The 22,126-nt window shown below is 34.6% G+C and overlaps 2 protein-coding genes across 6 annotated transcripts in view; one reads left to right on the top strand and one right to left on the bottom strand.

Moving 5' to 3' along the window:
• syce2 (synaptonemal complex central element protein 2) overlaps positions 1-4,855 on the top strand; it is a 28,950-nt gene extending 24,095 nt beyond the window's left edge. Inside the window, exons 4-5 of one of the 2 annotated variants that reach the window (XM_068216933.2) lie at positions 214-421; positions 3,918-4,617. In XM_068216933.2, coding sequence (XP_068073034.1) covers positions 214-421; positions 3,918-4,112 — 403 coding nt within the window. In that variant the 3' untranslated portion in view covers positions 4,113-4,617. Of the gene's footprint in view, positions 1-213; positions 422-3,917 lie in introns of both variants that reach the window. The other variant, NM_001020503.2, reaches the window with a different exon arrangement.
• Positions 4,856-6,406: 1,551 nt separating this feature from the next.
• gcdhb (glutaryl-CoA dehydrogenase b) overlaps positions 6,407-22,126 on the bottom strand; it is a 30,927-nt gene continuing 15,207 nt past the window's right edge. For 2 of the 4 annotated variants that reach the window (XM_073939979.1, XM_073939980.1), the window contains 5 exons: positions 17,540-17,756; positions 15,396-15,499; positions 14,570-14,695; positions 10,021-10,181; positions 6,407-7,012 (listed from right to left, as the gene is read on the bottom strand). In XM_073939979.1, coding sequence (XP_073796080.1) covers positions 6,939-7,012; positions 10,021-10,181; positions 14,570-14,695; positions 15,396-15,499; positions 17,540-17,756 — 682 coding nt within the window. In that variant the 3' untranslated portion in view covers positions 6,407-6,938. 4 annotated transcript variants of the gene reach the window in all.

A 22,126-nucleotide genomic window follows, 5' to 3' on the forward strand; every position in this document is an offset into this window, starting at 1 on the left:
TGTTTTAGCCAAGATAACTATGTTCAAACGTCGATTAGACATCTTTTAAAAACCAAAAGTGCTTGCTGGGTATATATATATATATATATATATATATATATATATATATATATATATATATATATATATATATATATATATATAATTTTTTTTTTTTTTTTTTTTTTGGGGGGGGTTATACTATAAATTTAACCATTTCGTTTCTTGTGTCAGTGATGATTCAGGAATTGGTGTTTCAAAAACTTCATCTAGAAGTTCACCAGCCAACAATACAGCGGAAGATGTTGCCATATTGCCTCCAAACAATTCACCAATAGATGAGATTGGAAAGAAAGCACATGACCTTATTGAGAGAATCAATGAGAGACGAGCCTTGGACCAACATGTGATGACCAGCTTTGAGGAACAACTCATTAAAAAGGTACATCCCACTACCATTAAGCCACGGGAAAAAAAAAACGGATGAAAAACACAGGCAGATTAGTAAAACGTGTTTAACTGCACATTGAATTGTGCAATATGGATGAAATAAAACCTATACATATCAAAATCTAAATAAATCGTGTAATTCAATTATAATTGGGTATAAAACAGGTTTTTATTAATCCGATAAAAATTGAAATGCTTCAGAGTACATTATTATTCGATTTTCTTTTCATCTGTACACTTTTATCTATCCAGTTCAATCTGTATGGCAAATATTCATTAAGCTGATGAATATCTTTTGCAAATTTCCCCACCGTCCATGTGCTATAGGTGAATTGAATAAACTAAATTGGCCATAGTTTATGAGTGTGAATGACTCTGTATGGATGTTACCCAGTACTGGGTTGCAGCTGGAAGGGCATCCACTGTGTAAAACATATGCTGGATAAGTTGGCGTTTCATTCTGCTGTAGCGACCCCTGATGAATAAAGGGACTAAGCTGTAGGAAAATTATTAATTGAAGGTAACTTTTTGAGGTCTTTGATGAGGGTTCTTGAGGTTGACAGAACTTTTAACAAACATTTTGCAATAACTTATTATCCAAAGTAATATATTTAAAGCCCCCCTGAAATGAAAAGTCCTAAGGATATCTATAATCTAGTGTGTTCCATACCTTTTGGTACTTAAGATATTTAAAAGTGGAGAAAATTCTCTCTGCATTTCTCCTTCTCCAGCAACTATCACAACATGTCATGACAATATTTATTAATTGTTAAATAATGGCACAAATACCAGGAAACAAACCTTCACAAACCTTAGTAAATCACAAACTCATGATTATTTAAATAGAAAGTTCACCAAAAAATTTAAGTTATTTATTCATCCTTCACTTGTTCTAAACGTGTTTGAGTTTCTTTCTTCTGTTGAACACAAATGAAGATATATTGAAGAATGTTGGATAAAACGGCCCTTGATTTCCTTATTTTTGTTCCTACACTTAATATCAATGGTTATGGTTTCTTACAATCTTCCGAACATCTTGTGTTCAACAGAAATGCAAAGTTTTAAAACATTTTTGGGGGGGGGGGGGGGGGGGGGTGAAATCACTTTAAATGTATAATGTGTGCAATGCAAACCAGGCGCATAAGTAATTCTTAATGCTTTTAATTGCTTCATTTTTACTGTTTTTTTGTTTTGTTTTGTTTCAACAGTTATTTTACTGCGTTTTTAACCATGAAAGTAGATTGTTTTGGCAGTTATTAAATCTGGATCTTAGATATTTTAAAGGGTTTAGTTCACCCAAAAATAAAATTTAAGTTCTTCAATACTGAGCCTCATGTTGTTCCAAACTATTCTGATCGAATGAAGATGTTTTTGTTGAGTGTATGAGCTTCCTCATCCTCCATAGACAGAAAGGTTCCAGACACCTAGAATAATGCAAAATACAAAAAATACAAAACCATCCTCAACACAGGCCATGTGTTTTCAGCAGGTCAGTCAGGTAATTATTAAGTTACCCAAATATTTTTGTGCGCACAAAAAAATGACTTCATTTAGCAGTGTCAGTATAGGGTGCACAACAGTATTCCTGTTAGGGATGGCTGATGTGAAACTGACATTTTGACAGTGTCGAGATCCCGAAGCGCAAGTGTTTCAAAACACTGCACCGAAGCATGATCCAAAACATCCAGGTCACGTGACTGAATTCATTCATGTTTATTTCTATAGCGCTTTTACAATGTAGATTGTGTCAAAGCAGCTTAACATAGAAGTTCTAGTAAATTGAAACTGTGTCAGTCCAGTTTTTAGAGTTGAGGTTTAGTTTAGCTCAGTTCAGTGCGAGTTAATTTTCAGTTTCAAAAAAGTTTTCAAAAGTCAAAACTAGGCTGGTATAAGACTCGGATGGTATGAAAACATTGGATAAAAATATCACAGTTTCACTGTGATTACTACTCTAAAATGTTCTTTTTAAATGTCTGAGACAAAAAAACAACTTTCCTATTGATCACAATATATTTTATTTAAAAAACAACATTTAATATATTTAACATATTTTGGAGTAGTAAACATGTCAGGTTAAATAATTAAAACCAACCATTGACTTCAGCTATCTTAGTTTCAAAAACAAATTGAAAAGGCATATTTGGATATCTTTCTTTTGTTTGAATAGATATGAATAAAGCCACTGCACTCTTCAGGTCTACTGCATGTTTATTTTGCTTTATAAGCGATTTGTTTTTCAGATGTTTCCTGAATAGTGGGCTGTACAGCAGCTTTTTTAGTGGAGGGTTTATTTCTGCTGGTGATAGTCATAAAAACTTTAAAAAAAATAAAAATAAAAAAAACTTACATATGCCCAAGGAATGATATGACATAAAAATTTAACTTTTAATACAATGACTTTTCCAAACAGCGGTAAACCTTGAAACTGCTTTTAGTCCCATGCCAAGTCCAAACACTGATGAGCAAATCCATCGATGCGCAGCTCCACAAGTCCCAAACCCAGCAAGCCAGTGGCGAGGAACAAACTTCACCAATTAACGAAAGTGAAGGAAAAAAACCTTGAGAGACCAGGCTCAGTTGGGCACGACCATTTCTCCTCTGGCCAAACGTCCTGTGCAGAGCTGCTGTCTAGGCGCCGGAGTGATTCAAAACACTTAGGTCACATGACCAAGTGATTCAAAGGGTCATTTCAGAAGCATTTCGAGACCTGGCCAATCTGCGTTTGACTGACAGGGTCAGAAAAAAAGTCTTTCTTATGTAGCCTAGTGGACTGTGGCCAATTGCAGCACAGTTACACTTTGTACAGGCAGAGTTCAAATCCCGACTTATCCAAATACTCTGAAATTATGACTTAATGTATTTTAATAATGTTACTTTTATGACCAAAACAATACACATTTATTCACAAAGTGTTTATTCGGATGTCAGACCAAATGTTAAAACAACATATGTTACAAGAACAGAGCATTTCAAAACTACAGTAATGCCTATAGCTGCATACCCCTTTCTGCATGCTAGTCATCAACCATAACCACCCCACTAAATCACTTGAAACTAACATTGGGCTTAATACCTCAATTTGCTTAACTGTGTCTTTGCTGAAGCTGTACCAGAGCAATACATAAAAAAATGACCACTAGGTGTCACTGTAGAGGCGGGTTTCAACACGTTTGCTTCGACTATTTCAGTGTTTCATGAAGCCTTGCTTTGCCCACCACTAATTCCTGTAGCTTGGTAATACTCCGACTGAACCACTGAACTCATAATAGTCGGTTTTGAGGATGTTTTTTGGGTATTTTTCTGAACAAATCCTGACCACTTCTCTCAATGGAGGATAAGGGAGCTCTCTGATGTCATTTAAAACATCAGGGGTTTAGAACCACACAAGGGTTTGTAATGGATAACAGAATTCAAATTTTTGGGTGAGCTACCACTCTTCCCCCACCCCCCATTGGAGCATCAGGTAAAATTGAATTGTGTCCGTGCAGGTGACCGAGATGTGTCAGCAGGTGAAGGATCAGATGTTTAAGTATTATGAAGAGCACAGTCAGGGCATAGAGAGCAGCATCACTGAGCTGTCGGAGGTGCTAGAGAGAAGCAGTCAGCTGAGTATGGAGCTTCAGGGAGCCAGTCAAACCCTGGCCATCATCAATAAAGGCCTGCAGCACGGCACAGAGCAGTAGACAGGGTACACTCCTTTCATTTCTGAGTAACTTTATGACAGAGATGGCACCTTGTTCGATTAATGCCATTTAACTTGAGTAACTTTTAATGGTTAATAATTAAATGTGTTTTCTTACATTAGTATGTTAAAGAATGTTTGTATGCATGTGCTAAATATTTCTTTTACAACATTACAAGGTTTATCTGAAGGCTTTTTAACTATCATTCCTGCAATTGTGTTTGGGTATTATTTGTTATTCAATACCTAAGGTTTGAGCTTCCTCAACTGTAGTTATTGAAAACTCATTCAATTGGTTGACAATTCTCTTTATGGTGCTCTCAGTTCCCAAATAAGCTGCTCTAGATAAATATAAATGGCAAGATATGATGACACCATTATAAAATGAGGATTTCATAACAGCCCTGGAACCTTTTGGTGCCATCCATGTAACGAAAAGCAAAGCGGAAACTGTTTAGAGTCTTTTACATTTTATTCACCTGCAGTAAATGTTTGTTGAAAACAGACTAAACACTTTTGTTGTGTTTTTTTATAATAAACCATTTTAAGGCTGCACAATATCGGCATAATTAGACATTGCAATATTTTTTTTCTATGAATTTTACCAGATGGATTAAATACCTCTGTTCGGACAATTCATTTAGATTGATTGGGATGTTTATGTAGTGGAGTGAATCAAGTTATACAATATATATTTTTTTAATTTACAAGCATTTATAAATGCAATAAAGCAAAGAAAAACAATGAAATAAACAGCGCTTTATTGTTTTTGGTGGACTCTTAACAGTATTCAGGTACTGAAATTGAATTAAATGTAAAATAAAACTTTTACTGAGTAAGTTTACATGGACGCCAATACTCCGATTTGAATATGATTAAGACAATACTCTGATTAAGAGTCTACAGCAGGGAGCACACCAGAAGCGCCGCTCGGCGGCGTGCCACGCAGCACCATGCATTTTAGAGCTCTAAACAAGTCGGCGGCTTCCAGCCACCAGGACACCGTTCATATTTCTGCCGCGCCACCTGATTAGATTAATTTTAAATAACATGCAAAAGTGCGCGTCTGGTGTGTGATACTTTAAACTGTCATGTGCGCGCCGTGTCGCAGCGCTGAGCGGCGCATTCGATGTGTGATGCCCTTACCATGTAAACAGCGATTTTGATTACCTTAAAAGAAGGACTACAGGCACCCGCATCACGAAATGCAGAGGTTTTTTTTCTCCTTTCCATTCGGCGTACGGTATCAAATTGCACTAAAACAACACCCTTCCACCAGTCCTTAATTCATATTCTCATCCAATACCTCAGTTTGTCATGGGGCATGAACAATATGTTCTCGAATGAAAGTGAAACAGCCGAACTGCAGTTAAACTGGACAAATTAAAAATGAAGCACCTAAAATTACATGAAACTCCAGAGGAAATGTGAATAGACTGGTGACGCAATCGATCTATGTACTATAACATGTAAAACAAGATCATAAAAGGAGCATTCAATAAGCAACTCAAGTAAAGACCTTAATCATATTAATGTCTTATTCAGATTAAGGCAAATAATATGATTACTGATGTCCATGTCACAAGCCCCAACCCTAGAAATAAGGTGTTCCCTGAATTTAACAACAGCGTTCCACAGGTTAGTGTAGTGTAGTGTTAGTGTAGGCTAATGTCATGTTAATTGCATATTGCAAATTATAAATTCATGCTAACAAATAAATGATCAAAAGAAATATATAAATGTAATTCAACTCAAATATGTAAAATATGAATTGATGTTTAATTTAAACTTGAATTATATTGTTCAATTAAAATAATTAACTTTTTTTTGTCAAATAAAAGATTTTTCTACAGTCATGCACCATAATTTTGTGGCTCAAAAGTATTGGTTCAAGCACCGTCTTGGCAATGGTACCATTTTAAAAGTATCAATCTAGCACCAGTATCGAAATAACCCCAAACAATACCCCACCCTAGTTAAACTATACTATTGCATTTTCTTCTTTGTATAAGGGGGCTGCATAATTTCATAATTCAAATCTTAAATTCATGCTAACCAACAAATGATTAAAGGAAATATATTAATGTAGTTCAAATATTTACAATATAAATTGATGTTTACTTTAAACTTAAATTATATTGTTCTATCAAAATTATTTTAAAAAAGATTTTATCAAATAAAAGATTTTTCTAGAGTCATCCAAAATAATTTTGTGGCTAATCGCTTTGGCACCGGTACCGTTTTAAAAGTATCGATTTAGCACCGGTATCGAAATAACCCCAAACAATACCCAACCCTAATGACAATTTTATTGGATTCTTCATTAAAGTAAAAATGCTACAATTTCTTGTGCCTTAATGCTTTAAACTCTCTTAAAATCTTCATGCAATAACACAGGCAAATGACAAACTTTCACTCAATTACATTTAAAAATGACTCCACAGATCTCGTGTTATGAACTGTAGTGCTAATCAACTGTAATCCCAACTCAATATCGCACATCCCGCGATATGACTATTACATATATCAATGCTGAAACAATATATTGTGCAGCCTTAGCTCCACTGTACAAACAAAAACATGCACTTTCATTATTGTGACCTTTTGGTGCATTTATTTACAAATCTAAGTGCTGCGATCTAGTTAGAACATAGAAAAATAGTTCTCTGATAATGATTACATAAATTACAGACATTCAAAAAGGACATACTTTAGATAAAATACTGCTCTAAACCGTTTGTTTTCACCTTTCAAGTAATTTGTGATGGTAAATGATGCAAACTGAAAAAAAGCACTCTGCATGTACATGGGTTATAGCAGCAGCAGCTCATTTGTCCACCGTGAAGGACTGTAGTCCAGTGATGGCTCTGCCCAGGATCAGAGCATGGATGTCATGGGTTCCTGCAAAACATAAACACAGAGATGTAACTGAGCAGCTCTCAATTTTTATTCAGTTCAATGTAAGCTCATTATAAAGTCAGGTTTTATATCATGTCTCCCACCATTTTTTTAAATATACCAAAGTATTATGAACAGATGATATGTTGTTACTTAATATGCAAAACTAAACACACAGCAAATGTTTTGTGTGTTATCCAAACATAGTAAGGTGGGATAAGTTAAGGTAAACTTTTTGTCCCATATGAGGGAGATTTGGGCGACGCAGTGGCGCAGTAGTTAGTGCTGTTGCCTCACAGCAAGAAGGTCGCTGGTTCGAGCCTCGGCTCAGTTGGCATTTCTGTGTGGAGTTTTGCATGTTCTCCCTGCGTTCACGCTGATTTCCTCCGGTATCCCCCACAGTCCAAAGACATGCGGTACAGATAAATTGGGTAGGCTAAATTGTCCGTAGTGTATAAGTGTGTGTGTAAAAACGATCTGGATAAGTTGGCGGTCCATTCCGCTGTGGCGACCCCGGATATAAATAAAGGAGCTAAGCCGACAAGAAAATGAATGAATGAGGGAGATTTGTTTTGGGCCCATCACCCATGCATGCAATCGTCACAATTAATCTAAAGTTCACAACAGCACACAACTACAAAAAAGATGCATATTTACACACATTCACACACATAGATTAAAAAATTTAATTGTTGAGGTTTATAGTAACTGTTAATACTTTTGTTTTCCATCCATTTTTAAAAATTATTCTGAATACTGATCAATTGAAAAAAGTTGTGGAGTGAGGGAAAATGAATAATATACACATGCGAAATGTGAAACATCATAGCTTGCATTGTTTTCAGAATATGCGACATGATCATCTTCTCGGTTCTTTCCTGAACGCAGTATTAACATGAAAAATGACTCCTTGAGCATTTACTGTATATAGTTTATAGTGATAGTATAACTGTCTATAGTAAGTTTTATACTTGTTTTTTTCTCATTCCTTTCTAACTATTTAATTTAGAAATTTGTTGTGGGGTGAGGGGAAACTAAAATACATAATGTTAGCAACACCATAGTTTACATTTACAGAAATAATTCTTTACTCAACAATGCAGTTTTGACATGGTGCTACCGTGCTAGAGTTAATGTAAACTATGCATCTGAAATTACTAAATTTCCTTGAAAGATTAAGTTAAATCAGGGCAGACTTCCACTCAAACTCAACACTATTAAACAGCTTTACAAAAAATATGTATATCTGCAACGAGGGACTCTAAACCTTTCCCCTGAAGGCAACAGTTCCATCTTCCATATGCCATCTTCCTCATGCCATTTTAGCTCCTCTTTAGAGTAGCTTTTTCATAAATAGTTTGCAATGAAATCTGTTCTTTTTCCTCAACCGTAGACATATTAGCTAAAATTAGGCTAAATATAAATCAATTAGAAATAAATGACTAAACAAATGCAGTCACTTTAATATCTATTTGATGACTAGACTGGTCTATCTATTGTTTAGACGGTTAGACAACAGCGTTAGATTAGATTAGATTTACTTTAGATTAGATTTAGCCTCAAATTTAACCTTGTTTAAGCCATGTTTGGATGTCTATTAGAGGTATTTTTTAAACAGAATGTCTAGGTGGGCAAGTAAATGTAATAGTCATACATCTACAAGTCCAATGCTGTGGTTCTATTCCAAATCTAAATTCCAAAGCAACTGCTAATAGTGCAGTTAATGTAAAGGAAGCAAAAAAACTTGCAAAGCGTACACATATTTGGATTGGTGATGAGTGAATTAGGTGAGAATTTATGTAGTGCATTTGTATAGCATCCAGATACAGTTTCACTTTACATTATTGAGGCCTATAGCAATTGTATATACTGAGTTTTATACTCGTTTTTTTCCACTATTCCTTTTTTTTAAATTCTGAATGCCGTTCAATTTAGAAAACTAAAATACACATAATTTCTGCCAAAATTTTTGCATCATTTTACATTATTTTAAGAATGTAAATTATAAAATGTATATGCAAATTTTAACCCCCCCTCAATAATACGGATTTAAATATAAATATTGATTCTTTTAGATAGATAAAAAAAAAAAAAAAAATGAGCAATATCACACGAGTAGCAGTGCAATATGGCTGTGTATCGGCACTGGTGGGAAGCATGCGTTGGATGCAGGAGCCCCCACCAGTGCCGATACACAGCCATATCGCACTGCTACGAGTGTGATATTGCGTTTATACAACAGTTTGACGGCATAATTGTGCATATAAAAACAAAATTAAACACGGAAAGTTTCAAAAACCCTTTTGTATGTGGAACTACTTTCTTCCACATTGGATTCAAATCATAAGCTGACAGTTAAACAGTTGAGCGTGCATCTTTTAAACTTTAGATCTGTAGTGTCTGCTTTTTGCTGGCTGTATGTGGGCGGAGTAATACACAAAGGGTAAAGAGGTTGTAGGAGTTCTGATATTGCAGAATATCGCACGGTTATCAGCCAATCAGATTTGAGAACCAGACAGAACTGTTGTATAAATATATATATATAAATATATATATATATATATATATATATATATATATATATATATATATATATATATATATATATATATACTTTCAGAAAATGTTAATTAGCATTTAATTTTGCACTGATAAGCAGCTACCTTTATGCTGACTAATAATTTATGCCAGTATTTATAGTTTTTATTTTGGTTTGAAGGGCTATGAAACACTACTACATTTTTGAAGTGTGTTGCACTACATAGAAGCCCTTCCATTCATTTTAAATGTAAGAGAAAACAGATATGTTCCCGTTTAATGCATCCAACTAGAAATAACATCAGAAGTGCTCCAATGCGAGCTTTCCCATGTCCTCCAAAAATACCCCCAAATCCCTATCACTTTCCTGAAAGCTCAAAGCATTACAAAACTCTGGCCTGCGCGTTGACCTGGAAGATCAGATCAGGGATTGTTTTCTCAGTAAAGCCTGATCTCGTCGCTCTCTCTCTGACCTTCATAAGTGTTGACGGCCTCCAGGTTCAAGACGTGACGGATGATGTGGTACTCGTCTGCGATGCCGTTTCCTCCCAGCATGTCTCGGGCCTGTCTGGCGATGTCCAGGGCTTTACCGCAAGAGTTTCTCTTTAGCAGCGATATCATTTCCGGAGCCGCTCTGAGAATTTGATGCAGAAAGTCAAGAGTTAGACTAGTTTTTATACTGTAATTACGTTACTTTTAGTCATTTAGCAGAACTTAAGTGACAAACAAAGTGGAAGACAAGTGATTCATCATAAGATGACAAGATCAAATACAGTGGGGAAAATAAATATTGAACACGTCACCGTTTTTCACGGAAAACATATTTCTAAAGGTGCCGTTAACTTCCCCACTGTATAAAGCAAGAGAATAGTACAAGCTGCCACAAAATGTCCTAACTACACCGCGACGTGATAAAAGGTATCTTTTTCACGTTACGAGTTTTTGTCCTATACATCTTGTTACATCCAAACAACATTTCTATTTTAGCATCATGGCAAAACAACAGCATAAACTACTATGACAATGATCACCTCAGGTACTGATTATGTGCTTTATACGGTGCAAGAAGCTACTAATGTGAGTTTGAGCACCATTTTACGTTACACTTATTGCTGTACTACTGAAGCAGCAGCAGATAGTTCACCTCACACCTTGAAAATTAAATACTACCACAAGGTATCTTTTTTAATGTTACGAGTTTTTATCCTAACCATTTGCGACAGCATCAGGCAAAATTTCTATTTTGCAAAGAGTTTTTACTTCTGTGGCATTGTGGCAAAACAACAGCATAAACCACTACAACAATGATCACCTCAGGTACAGATTATGTGCTTTATTCAGTGCTAAATGCTACTAATGTGAGTTTAAACACAATTTTACATGACTTTTATTGGCAAACTACTGAAAGCAGCAGCAGATAGTTCACCTCAGGGGTCTGTTCTTTGTACATGGATTACTCAGTTAGCTGGATTTGGATACTGATGATTTGACACGATCCAGGATCGTTTCGTTCTTCAAAGCTGATCCGAGAATTGTTGTCATAGCAACAGTTCTGCTAGGTCAAACCTGATCGGGAGCAGGTTCATTTCATATAAACAGGATTAGATCGGCTCAGTTCAAGCAAAGATAATACAGAAAGTATGTTCCGAATTCTGATATTTTCTTACAGTAGTAGTTATATACACTTGGGAAAATGGTGAATATTTTTTAACTATATATATATATATATATATATATATATATATATATATATATATATATATATATATATATAGTTAATAAAGTTATATATTAAGTTATATATATTTTTTAACTATATATATATATATATATATATATATATATATATATATATATATATATATAGTTAAAAAATATTTACCATTTTCCCAAGTGTATATAACTACTACTGTAAGAAAATATCAGAATTATAACTTTATATATATATATATATATATATATATATATATATATATATATATATATATATATATATATATATATATATATATATAAAGTTATAGTCATTAATAAAATAAATAAAGTTATACATATTATTAAAACTTATGCAATCTGCACCCTCGAAATGAAAGTACAAAGACTGCCACCTGGCGGTGCAAAGAGAAAACTTATTGATGTGAATTTTTTAGATCGATTTAGTACAAATTGTGTATAATAGAAATGCACAATATGTGACTTTTTTAAAAACAATAATACATTTATGCAGTCATAAACATGTTTTGATAGTTAATATGCCGGTGATTTGATGCTTCACAAAAGTTGCAGATGCCTTTACCAATATCAAAATGCTTTTGTAAACATCTAGTTATTCTTTACACAGATAAAAAAAAACGGCTACTATAATAAAGAAAATCTTTTCTAAATGTAGAACTAAATACATTGATTTGCATTGAAATACATGATGAATACACTTGACAGCTCATAACAAATGTGGAAGGTTATTGCGTGTCATATTTAACAAACCGTTACTGCTAATTTGATGTAATTTTGCTCACATGGATAATTGAATATTAATCAGATGATGTCATTACGCTGCTGTGCCGTCAGCCAATCGTTGCATTGTTGATCATGATTTCGAGGATCGATAGATTTGTCCTTCACAAACACACGCAGCGATCTCAGATCAGTTTATCCAGACATTCTAATCTGATTCACGAACTTGTTTGAAGAACCAAATTAGCGAGAGATCAGTTATCGAGATGAAAAGATCCAGTATCTGCCAAATCATCTTAGATCATTTAAGCGAGGTATGAAGAACGGACCCCAGATCTAGAAAATTAAATAACAAGCAAACAGATTGAAAATGAAAGTCAGTGACTCCGTGGAAACCAACAACATCAGTCACTCATGTATTTTACTAATGGCTAATAGGTTAAATATGTATTAACTAGATTATAACCCTTAGCGTTTTGTCTGAAGTGCAATGGCTGATATTTAAATGAATGGCTGGTATTTAAATGTTTTAGTCATGTCGCATTTGGTGCAGACAGCCAAATAGCTTGTTGCTGGAATCTTGTTGTGTCACATGTAATCAGGACAGTGTTAGAGGCTTCAACATTTGACCACTTTTACTGTTTTTCTTACATTTTAACTAGGCCTGTCGCAATTTATCAAATAACAATCTAATAACTACAGTCGTTTAAGATGCTGCAATTCCTTTAATAGCCACAAGGGAAGACAAAAAAATAAAATGCAAAAACACAGGTGTATTTTACTTTCACTTTCAAACTGACGATGACGAGAGACTGCATCTGCACCAGTTTAAGAATTTAAAACACCAGCAATGCCTACAACCTAACCCTAACTAGCAATGAATAGCCAATGTATCTGTTTAGTAGCAAATCTTCCTAACATGTTTTTTGTTTCTCTAGTGTGTTATTTTACACCATGTTGTGTTATAGGCCAGGTTTTAGGTTTGTTATGTTTGCTTGTTTCTGACATTTATTGTACTGAATGGAATAAATCACTTCAATATTTAAAGTTGCAAAGTGACAACAACTTACAACCAATCTCAATAATTTGTAATAATTCAAAAGCATGACAAAAACCTCCATAAAGAAATCAAATATTTAACACACAACTTCACGTTTTTGGATTGTATAGCTATAATAATTTTGCTTTTACATTGTGTGAAAGGAGGTTGTCACTAGCGTTTATTTTATACATATTCAAAATATTTCAATATACTGTAATAATTGGCATTTTACATATTAATTGTCATCATTAGAATTGCAAATGTTGATATTTGGTCATATATTTGATTTCTATTTTGACCCTCAAACAGACAATTAATCATCAATTAATCAAAATAGACAAGTAATTGCATAATCGCAATTATTCCAAGTGGGCAAACTCAGTCCTGGAGGGCCAGTTTCTGCACATTTTAGCTCCAACTCTAATCAAACACACCTGCTTATAGATTTTTAGTGATCTTCAAGACACTGATTAGCATATTTAGGTGTGTTTGATTAACGTTGGATCTAAACTGTGCAGGACACCGGCCCTCCAGGACTGAGTTTGCCCACCCCTGCTTTAGACAGTTCATCGTCAGCTAAATATTATAAATGTGACAGCAGTAATTCATTTTTTTTATTCAGATGGTGTATAATATTGCATCTTTAAATTACAAATAAAAAAAAAAAAATAAATAAAATTTTATATATATATATATATATATATATATATATATATATATATATATATATATATATATATATATATATATATATATATAATTTTTTTTTTTTTTGAAAATGTTAATTAGCATTTAATTTTGCACTAATAAGTAGCTACATTTATGGGGACTAATAATTAATAATAATAATAATACATTTTTTAAAGGCGCCTTTCTGGCAACTCAAGGACAATACAATAAACAAGAGCAATAAAACAAGAGAAATAATAAAAAATATACACAGCAATAGTGCAGATAAAAATAAGTATTAAAAGCCATCTTAATGGCAGGTGGTGATAATAAGTGATAATAATTTATGGTGGTAGTGGTAATAGTTTATGCCAGTATTTATAGTTTTTATTTTTAGTTAAAGGGCCATGAAACCTACAAGTAAAAGTATAACATTCTTTACCTCCTATATAATTATGAAGTCATTTTTAATAAACTCACTTATGAAAAAGTTGCATTTATAAAACTTCTAATCTATTTTCATTCACTTCTAAAAATAGATGAGTCAACAGGAAGTGTATAATGTTTCAACGTTTCTTCCCTTCATCAGAATTCCCAGAAATATTTTCGACCAATCTATTTCCTCTTCCTGCTGACTTATTTTTAGGACAGAGAAAAAAACTAAAAATGCTATTCTGTACAGAAATCTCAATGATTTCCTTTTAATAACCTGATATTTCCTGGTCTTCCATCTTTTAAATCACAACCAAACCTTTATCTGTAACTATTGCTCACTTGTTTCCTGCATCACAAAAAATAATAATAATATCCAAATGTATAAATTCAATTCAATATTTGCAGCAGCACAAAGATCTTACTTTTTGTCATCTATCAGTCGGCCCAGTTGCAGACACGACTGCAGGCCGAGGGTGATCTCGGTCAACATGTCTGCCATCTTCTTCTGCATCAGCTGGTTTCTGGCGAGTGGAACTCCAAACTGGATTCTAACAGAAACAATACAGCAGGGGTCACCAACCTTTATGAAACTGAGAGCTACTTCTTGGGTAACGATTAATGTTGAGGGCTACCAGTGTGATAAACACTTCTCAAATAACAAATTTGCTCAATTTACTTTTAATTATACTTTATGTTTTTGGTAATGATTAATGATATTCATCCATGTGAAGACACTGATCATGTTAATTATTCTCACAAAAGTGATCAACAATGATTTAGCAGGGTAGGAAATACCCTGTATTTAATGTATCAATGTGCAACACTTTATTTTTATATATCTCTGCAAATATTTACATTTTTAACTGATTACTTCTATATTAGATGAAGCTTACTGGTAAGTGGCGCTATGGTGAGCTATTTTTAGAACAGGCCTGCGGGCAACACATGTGATCCTCGCGGGCTACCTGGGCACCATGTTGGTGACCCCTGCAATACAGCTTATTTTACTCTGTTAGAATCATGCACAAATTCACCATAAGGAAATTCACCTAAAGCCATTTTAAATTCAAATAAGATTGTGCTCCCAGCCTCATTTTCAAAAGAGGGCGGATCTACAAACACCTGTGCATCAGCATAGTGGCAAATTTAAAACAGGACTAATGTTATCTCTGTAAAAACAAGGCTGTCACAATTATTGTCACTTAGCAATAGGTCTATGTGTTTGTTAGATTATAGATGTTCGTTGACCTGTCCAGTGTGTACTGTCTTGTGGCATGGAAGCAGAACTCTGCGGCTCCCAGAGCTCCCCAAGCAATGCCATAACGAGCATTATTCAGACACCCAAACGGGCCCTGGTAAACATGGAAGAAAAATCAAGGCTATGTTAGCATTACTTAATGAAACACATTATGCATTGACTAAGTGGTCAGTGGAGTGTGAAATAAATAAGGACTTAATATAACGTTTCAAATTCAAAAGATGACAGCGACCATCCATAGGAAATACACTCATACTCAAATGCTTTTCTTAGAAGATAACATGGATATTATGGAGGTTCAGACATGTAGAGGAATTCATGGATCTGGAATGACATTTAGCTATTAATGACACTAATTGGAAATTATTTCAACTTTTTTACTTGGTCCTGAAATAAAAGCAGGGCTTACAATTAACTGAAGTCTTAGAGAAATGGGCTAAGATAACTGTACACACTTCAATAAAATCAATTGTTGGCAACTGTCCATTTTTATGCGTTCCTGACCAAATTATTTATTAGGTACACATTACTACCTTACACTTTATTAGGTACACCTTACTAGTACCGGGTTGGACCCATTTTTGCCTTCAGAACTGCCTTAATCCTTTGTGGCATAGATTCAACAAGGTACTGAAAATATTCCTCAGAGATTTTGGTCCGTATTGACATAACATCAAGCAGTTGCTGCAGATTTGTCCATGATGCGAGTCTCCCGTTCCACCACATCCCAGGCCATTCAAGTACAGTGAACTCATTGTCATGTTCAAGAAACCAGTCTGAGATGATTCACGCTTTATGGCATGGCGCATTATCTTGCTGGAAGTAACCACTGTGGTCATAAAGAGATGGACATGGTCAGCAACAATACTCAGGTAGGCTGTGGCGTTGGCACAATGCTTAACTGGTACTAATGGGCCCAAAGTGTGCCTAGAAAATATCCCTCACATCATTACACCACCACAACCAGCCTGAATCATTGATATAAGGCAGGATGGTTCCATGTTTTTTTTTTATGTTGTTGACTCCAAATTCTGACCCTACCATCCGAATGTCGCAGCAGAAATCGAGATGCATCAGACCAGGAAATGTTTTTCCAATCTTCTATTGTTCAGTTTTGGTGAGCCTGTGTGAACTGTAGCCTCAGTTTCCTGTTCTTAGCTGACAGGAGTGGCACCCGCTGTGGCCTTCTGCTGCTGTAGCCCATCCGCCTCAAGGTTGGACGTGTTGTGCTTTCAGAGATGCGCTTCTGCATACCTCAGTTGTAATGAGTGGCTATATGAGTTACTGTTGCCTTTCTACCAGCTGGAACCAGTCTGGTCATTCTCCTCTAACCTCTGGCATCAACAAGGCATTTACGCCTACAGAACTGCCACTCACTGGATATTTTCTCTTTTTTCGGACCATTCTCTGTAAACCCTACAGATGGTTGTGCGTGAAAATCCCAGTAGATCAGCAGCTTCTGAAATACTCAGACCAGCCCGTCTGGCACCAACAACCATGCCACTTTTAAAGTCACTTAAATCACCTTTCTTCCCCATTCTGATGCTCACTTTGAACTGCAGCAGATCGTCTTGACCATGTCTACATGCCTAAATGCATTGAGTTGCTGCCATGTGATTGGCGTTAAATTCGCATTAACGAGCAGTTGGACAGGTGTACCTAATAAAGTGACCAGCGAGTGTATATTAGCCTGTCCAGTTTGCTTAACGTAAATTTCTAAGCAGCCAATCACATGGCAGCTACTCAATGCATTTAGGAATATTTTCCAGTACCTTGTTAAATCTATGCCATGAAGGATTAAGGCAGTTCTGAAGGCAAAAGGCTGTCCAACACAGTTCTAGTAAGGTGTACCTAATAAAGTGGTCAGTGGGTAGTTCTAGGTAATGGATTATTATCATCATTAATATCCTATAGTTTGGCACAAAGCACCTAATAACACTGCAAATTCATCTATTGTTGCATACAGCAGGTCAAATTTCTAATAACAAAAAAAAAATAGGCCACAGCTCTGGTTTCTTTTATGCCAGACTTTACATCTAGTATTGATTTTACATCCATTTCTACTAATAATAAAGCCATTAAAACCTGAGCCAGTATTTTTAATGGAGTCTCATGCAGTCTTTCTCTCACTTACTGCTAGTCCTGAAGCTTTGGGCAGCAGGTTTTCCTCTGGTACTTCCACCTCATCCATGATGATCATACCAGTGGCTGAAGCCCGCAGGGAGAATTTGCCTTCAATCTTGGGGGTGGACAGACCCTTCATGCCACGCTCCAAGATGAAGCCACGAACCTTCCCATCCTCACATTTAGCCCAAACCACACAGATATCAGCCACTGGAGAGTTTGTGATCCTGAGCAAGAAATAGGGAAACAGTATAAGATTACAGAAGACACACTGAAAAAAAATTCTGTGGATTTACTCCATTATTTTAAGGCAAGCGGTTGGAAACTAATTATATAGGCTGAATTTAAACACACAAATATAGTAATGTTCAACTTAATTTGTTTGTTTAAATTCAGCCTTTATACATTTTTTGCAACCACTTACCTTAAAATAATTAAGCAGATCCAATGCTTTTTACAACTTCTGCCGTCCACAGTATGAATAATTTCACAAAATGTATGTTTTCTAAAGCACAGTAGCTTAGTATTAGTTTCAGTTCCATCATTTTACCACATTTGAATGTTTGTTTTAGTTCAGTGTATGAAATGAAGGTATCATCATCATCATCATCTCTCGTTGTTATTTCCTTTTAGTTGTTTGTTTATTTCACTTTTATTTAAAAAAAAAAATTCTGTAAAGCACTTTTGAGTCAGGTCTGAGGCTTGGTGCTATTGATGTTGAAATCATGTTACAGTAAGAAATAGGGAGCAGAGATGCACAAAGTAGGGCCTGCGGGCCAAAATTGGCCCATAGTAATAGTAACTTTGATTTGGCCCAGCATCCCATCTGAGAATGATGGGGAGGTGTTTAGGGTGAATCCCTTTGACAGAGATCGTTATTTCGATTTAAAAGTGACCCCTTGTTTCTTTTATTTCTGAGCTACAAAAAAAAAGCCAACTTAAATATTTCAATTAAATGTTGTAAATAAATCTGAGTTTTAGTGCAAATCTAGGCGAAGGCAGGAGCATGTTGACTAGCAGGGGCGTTGCTAGGGTTGAAAGGGATAAGGGGCTTAGCCCCAAAGACCCCCAATCCCCCCCCCCCCCATTAAAAAATAATGTTCTAATTCACCCCGCTAAAATACCACCACTTTCAAAAGGTAATCTACTTTTATAATAGATTTATAAATGGTTTAATAATAAATAGGGCTTTTGCGTTGACTTTTAGCAATACAATTTGAAGCTTTGTGACTTGTAACACCAAAAAGGAAAAAAATAAACATTAATTAATTATCCCACTTCTCATTTACTAGTCTGTTGTGAGCCATATCATACCTCTTGAGCCTCCTATCTTCTCTCCTGATTTGCAGTTTCTGTTTGTTTTTTGAAAATGTAATTGTCTGCATGTCTTCAAATCTAAAAAATATGATTTATTTTATATTGTGAGTTGTTATCCAATGTGATACAAAGCTACAAACAAATTAACTAAGGTGTAGTGTTGTCAAGATACTGGAATTTCTAAATTTAATACCTCGCAAAATATTGATATTCAATAGGCTACTATTTTTGACATAATAAAAATTTTATCAAAAATAGTACAAAAATAAAAATAAAGATTTATATGCTAGAAATGTGTTTACTTCGAATTTCTTTTGAGGGAGTTTTTTTTCCAGTTTTCCTCAAAATAAGGTGATGTGGGCATTGTAGCACTTTAAATGCAAGTAATGCCTGTTTCATTCATTCATTGAGCAGAATTTCCAGATATGCCTCACAAAAGTAGTAGAACAGTCCAGGAAATCCTTAATATGGATGAAGGCATCAGCTATTGCTGTAGTTGAATGAAAATAAGATCTGAATAAACATAAAAAGGCTTTAACTAATCATTTACGCGACTGCGATAATAAATGTTTATACAGTTGAAGTCAGAATTAATATTTCCCTTTGAATTTTATTTTCTTTTTTAAATATTTCCCAAATGATGTTTAACAGAGCAAGGAAATTTCCACAGTGTGTCTGAAAATATTTTGTCTTTTGAGGTAATTCTTATTCGTTTTATTTCAGCTAGAATAAAAGCAAAATTACTTTTAAAAAAAAAACCTTTTAGGGTCAAATTAATTAGCCCCTTTAAGCAAAATTTTTTCTCTGATAGTCTACAGAACAAACCATCATTATACAATAACTTGCCTAATTACCCTAACCTGCCTTTAAAGCCTTTAAATGTCACTTTAAGCTGAATAGAAGTGTCTTGAAAAATGTCTAGGCATATATTATTTATTGTCATCATGGCAAAGATAAAACAAATCAGTTATTAGAGATGAGTTATTATCACTATTATGTTTAGAAATGTGTTGAAAAAATCTGCTCTCCGTTAAACAGAAATTAGGGGATAAAATGAACAGGGGGCTAATAATTTAACTGGGGCTAATCAGACTTAAACTGTATGTCTTCTTCCAGCCATCTCAGGTATTTTCATAAGAAAGTCGATTTATAATCCCCTGCTAACTGACATAGCATGTTAAAGTAGAATGTAGCTATACAATATGCTAGATGCATGAACTCACTGTGATTTAACTATTACAGAAACAGATGTGACTGGCTATATCATATCTAGATAAATATGCCTAGATATCTATATCATATCTAGAAAGCTAGAACAATTTCCGTTTTTCTGACTAATTTGCATGTATGCATTGATATGATGCACATTTTATCCATTACAGTTATTTTATTTCACCAAAACTACACACATTTTATACTGTGGAAACAAATTTTAAGCTTCATTAGTTAGAACTATTCAGTTTCGCGAAAGAGTTACCTCATCAACTTCAGCTCTTCAAAATAATGAATAAATGAACGGCAGTGGTGGATTTTTTTTAAACATCATGTGACAACAGTGCCACTTCCACCTGCCGGTAGATACAGGTACTGCTGAACAGCTGACCCGACACAAACACTGTGTGAGGTGGAATGTGCGTGATGTACGCCGTAATTTTCAGTACTTAGATAACAAATTAAATGTTGTACACCATTATATATACTTATATATTATTTATTATATATACCTATATTTTTATTTAAGTGGAACATATTGCAAAAGATGAGGGGCTTTTGACAATACATCAGGGGCTTAAGCCCCCAAAGCCCCCCCCCTCGCAACGCCACTGTTGACTAGTGTTTTCAGCATTGAACTTATTTGAACTTATAGTGTTTTTTACATGCATTTTTTTATTTCTCTTTGCTATTTGGGCTTATTGGAACCTAATTAGAATAAAAATCTAAGTATCATCTTTTGATATGATGTACTTTTAGAGAAAAATTATGTCCATATATGTGGACTCGTGGTCCCAATTTACATAAAAAACTTACTCCCAAATTTTTTTGAATGCAAATTTAACATAGAATTTTTTTTTTGGAATTTGCTTTGACTATCAGAGAGTTAAAACAACGATTTTCCCCATTTTGGACAGTTAAAAACAGGGTTTGGGACATTTCATATGCTGGAAAACAGTTGCAGGATGACACTGTATGTCTGTAGCAAAATATAAAACATTTAAAGTATTTTATATAGCCACTTAAGAGCTAAAATGTGCTGTCCACATATGTGAACACTCAAGCCCTAGGAGGCTATAACAAGTTCATTAATAAATGTTAAAAACTAAACCGTATTAGTTAATATGATTCAAAGAAACATTTTCTAGTTATTTATAAATATTAGCAAATAAATTAAGAAATTTCCCCTGGGAAACAAATGTAATATGGTGTAATATTTTCATTTTGGTAAATATTCGGCCCACATCCCTCAATTAAGTTTGGATTTTGGCTCTTTATATGAAAACGTTTGGGCACTAAATATTTAAAGCACACATTAGGCTTCTATTCTGCCCATTGTATTTATGCTTCAAAACTCTTAAACGCAAACAAAACTTCTAGGAAATAATACTGAAGTCAAAGTAAAAATCCTTACAAAAAATATGTAATTCTGGATTGGCTCTGACATCCGGGGACTGATAGAAACTGACTATTAAAGCAATACCCTAAAAATGAAAATTCTGTTCTATGTAACTATCTCACCCTTGACTTGTTTCAAAACATTTTTTGTTGTTCTGTTGAACACAAAAGAAGATATTTTTACAAAAGCTGGATGTGGTAACCATTGACATCCATATTAGTACACTATGGAAATCAATGGCTGCCTTTTCCAAAAGTCAAACTGGTTTTGGGTGTACTATCCCTTTAAATAGATACCCCAAAAAAATTCTCTCACTATTTACTCACCCTCCAGTGGTTCCAAATCGTTACGAGTTTGATGAACACAAAAGAAGATATTTTGAAGAAAGCTGAAAACCTGTAACCATTGACTCCCATAGTAGGAAAAACAAATACAATGGAGGTCAATGGTTACAGATTTCTCGCTTTCTTCAAAATATCTTTTTGTGTGTTCAACAGAAGAAAGAAACTCATGAAGGGTGTGTAAATGATAACAGAATATTTCTTATTTTTTTAAGTCCTTAAAAAAAGCTCATAGCACCACCTTGTGGACACCTATTGTAAGTGCCTTGGAATGTTACAGTTATTTCAGTATGCATGTTTTATTTACTGAACTATACTAGTTCAGGCA

This window comes from Danio rerio, chromosome 3 (assembly GCF_049306965.1).
Source record: "Danio rerio strain Tuebingen ecotype United States chromosome 3, GRCz12tu, whole genome shotgun sequence".
NCBI classification, from domain to species: domain Eukaryota; kingdom Metazoa; phylum Chordata; class Actinopteri; order Cypriniformes; family Danionidae; genus Danio; species Danio rerio.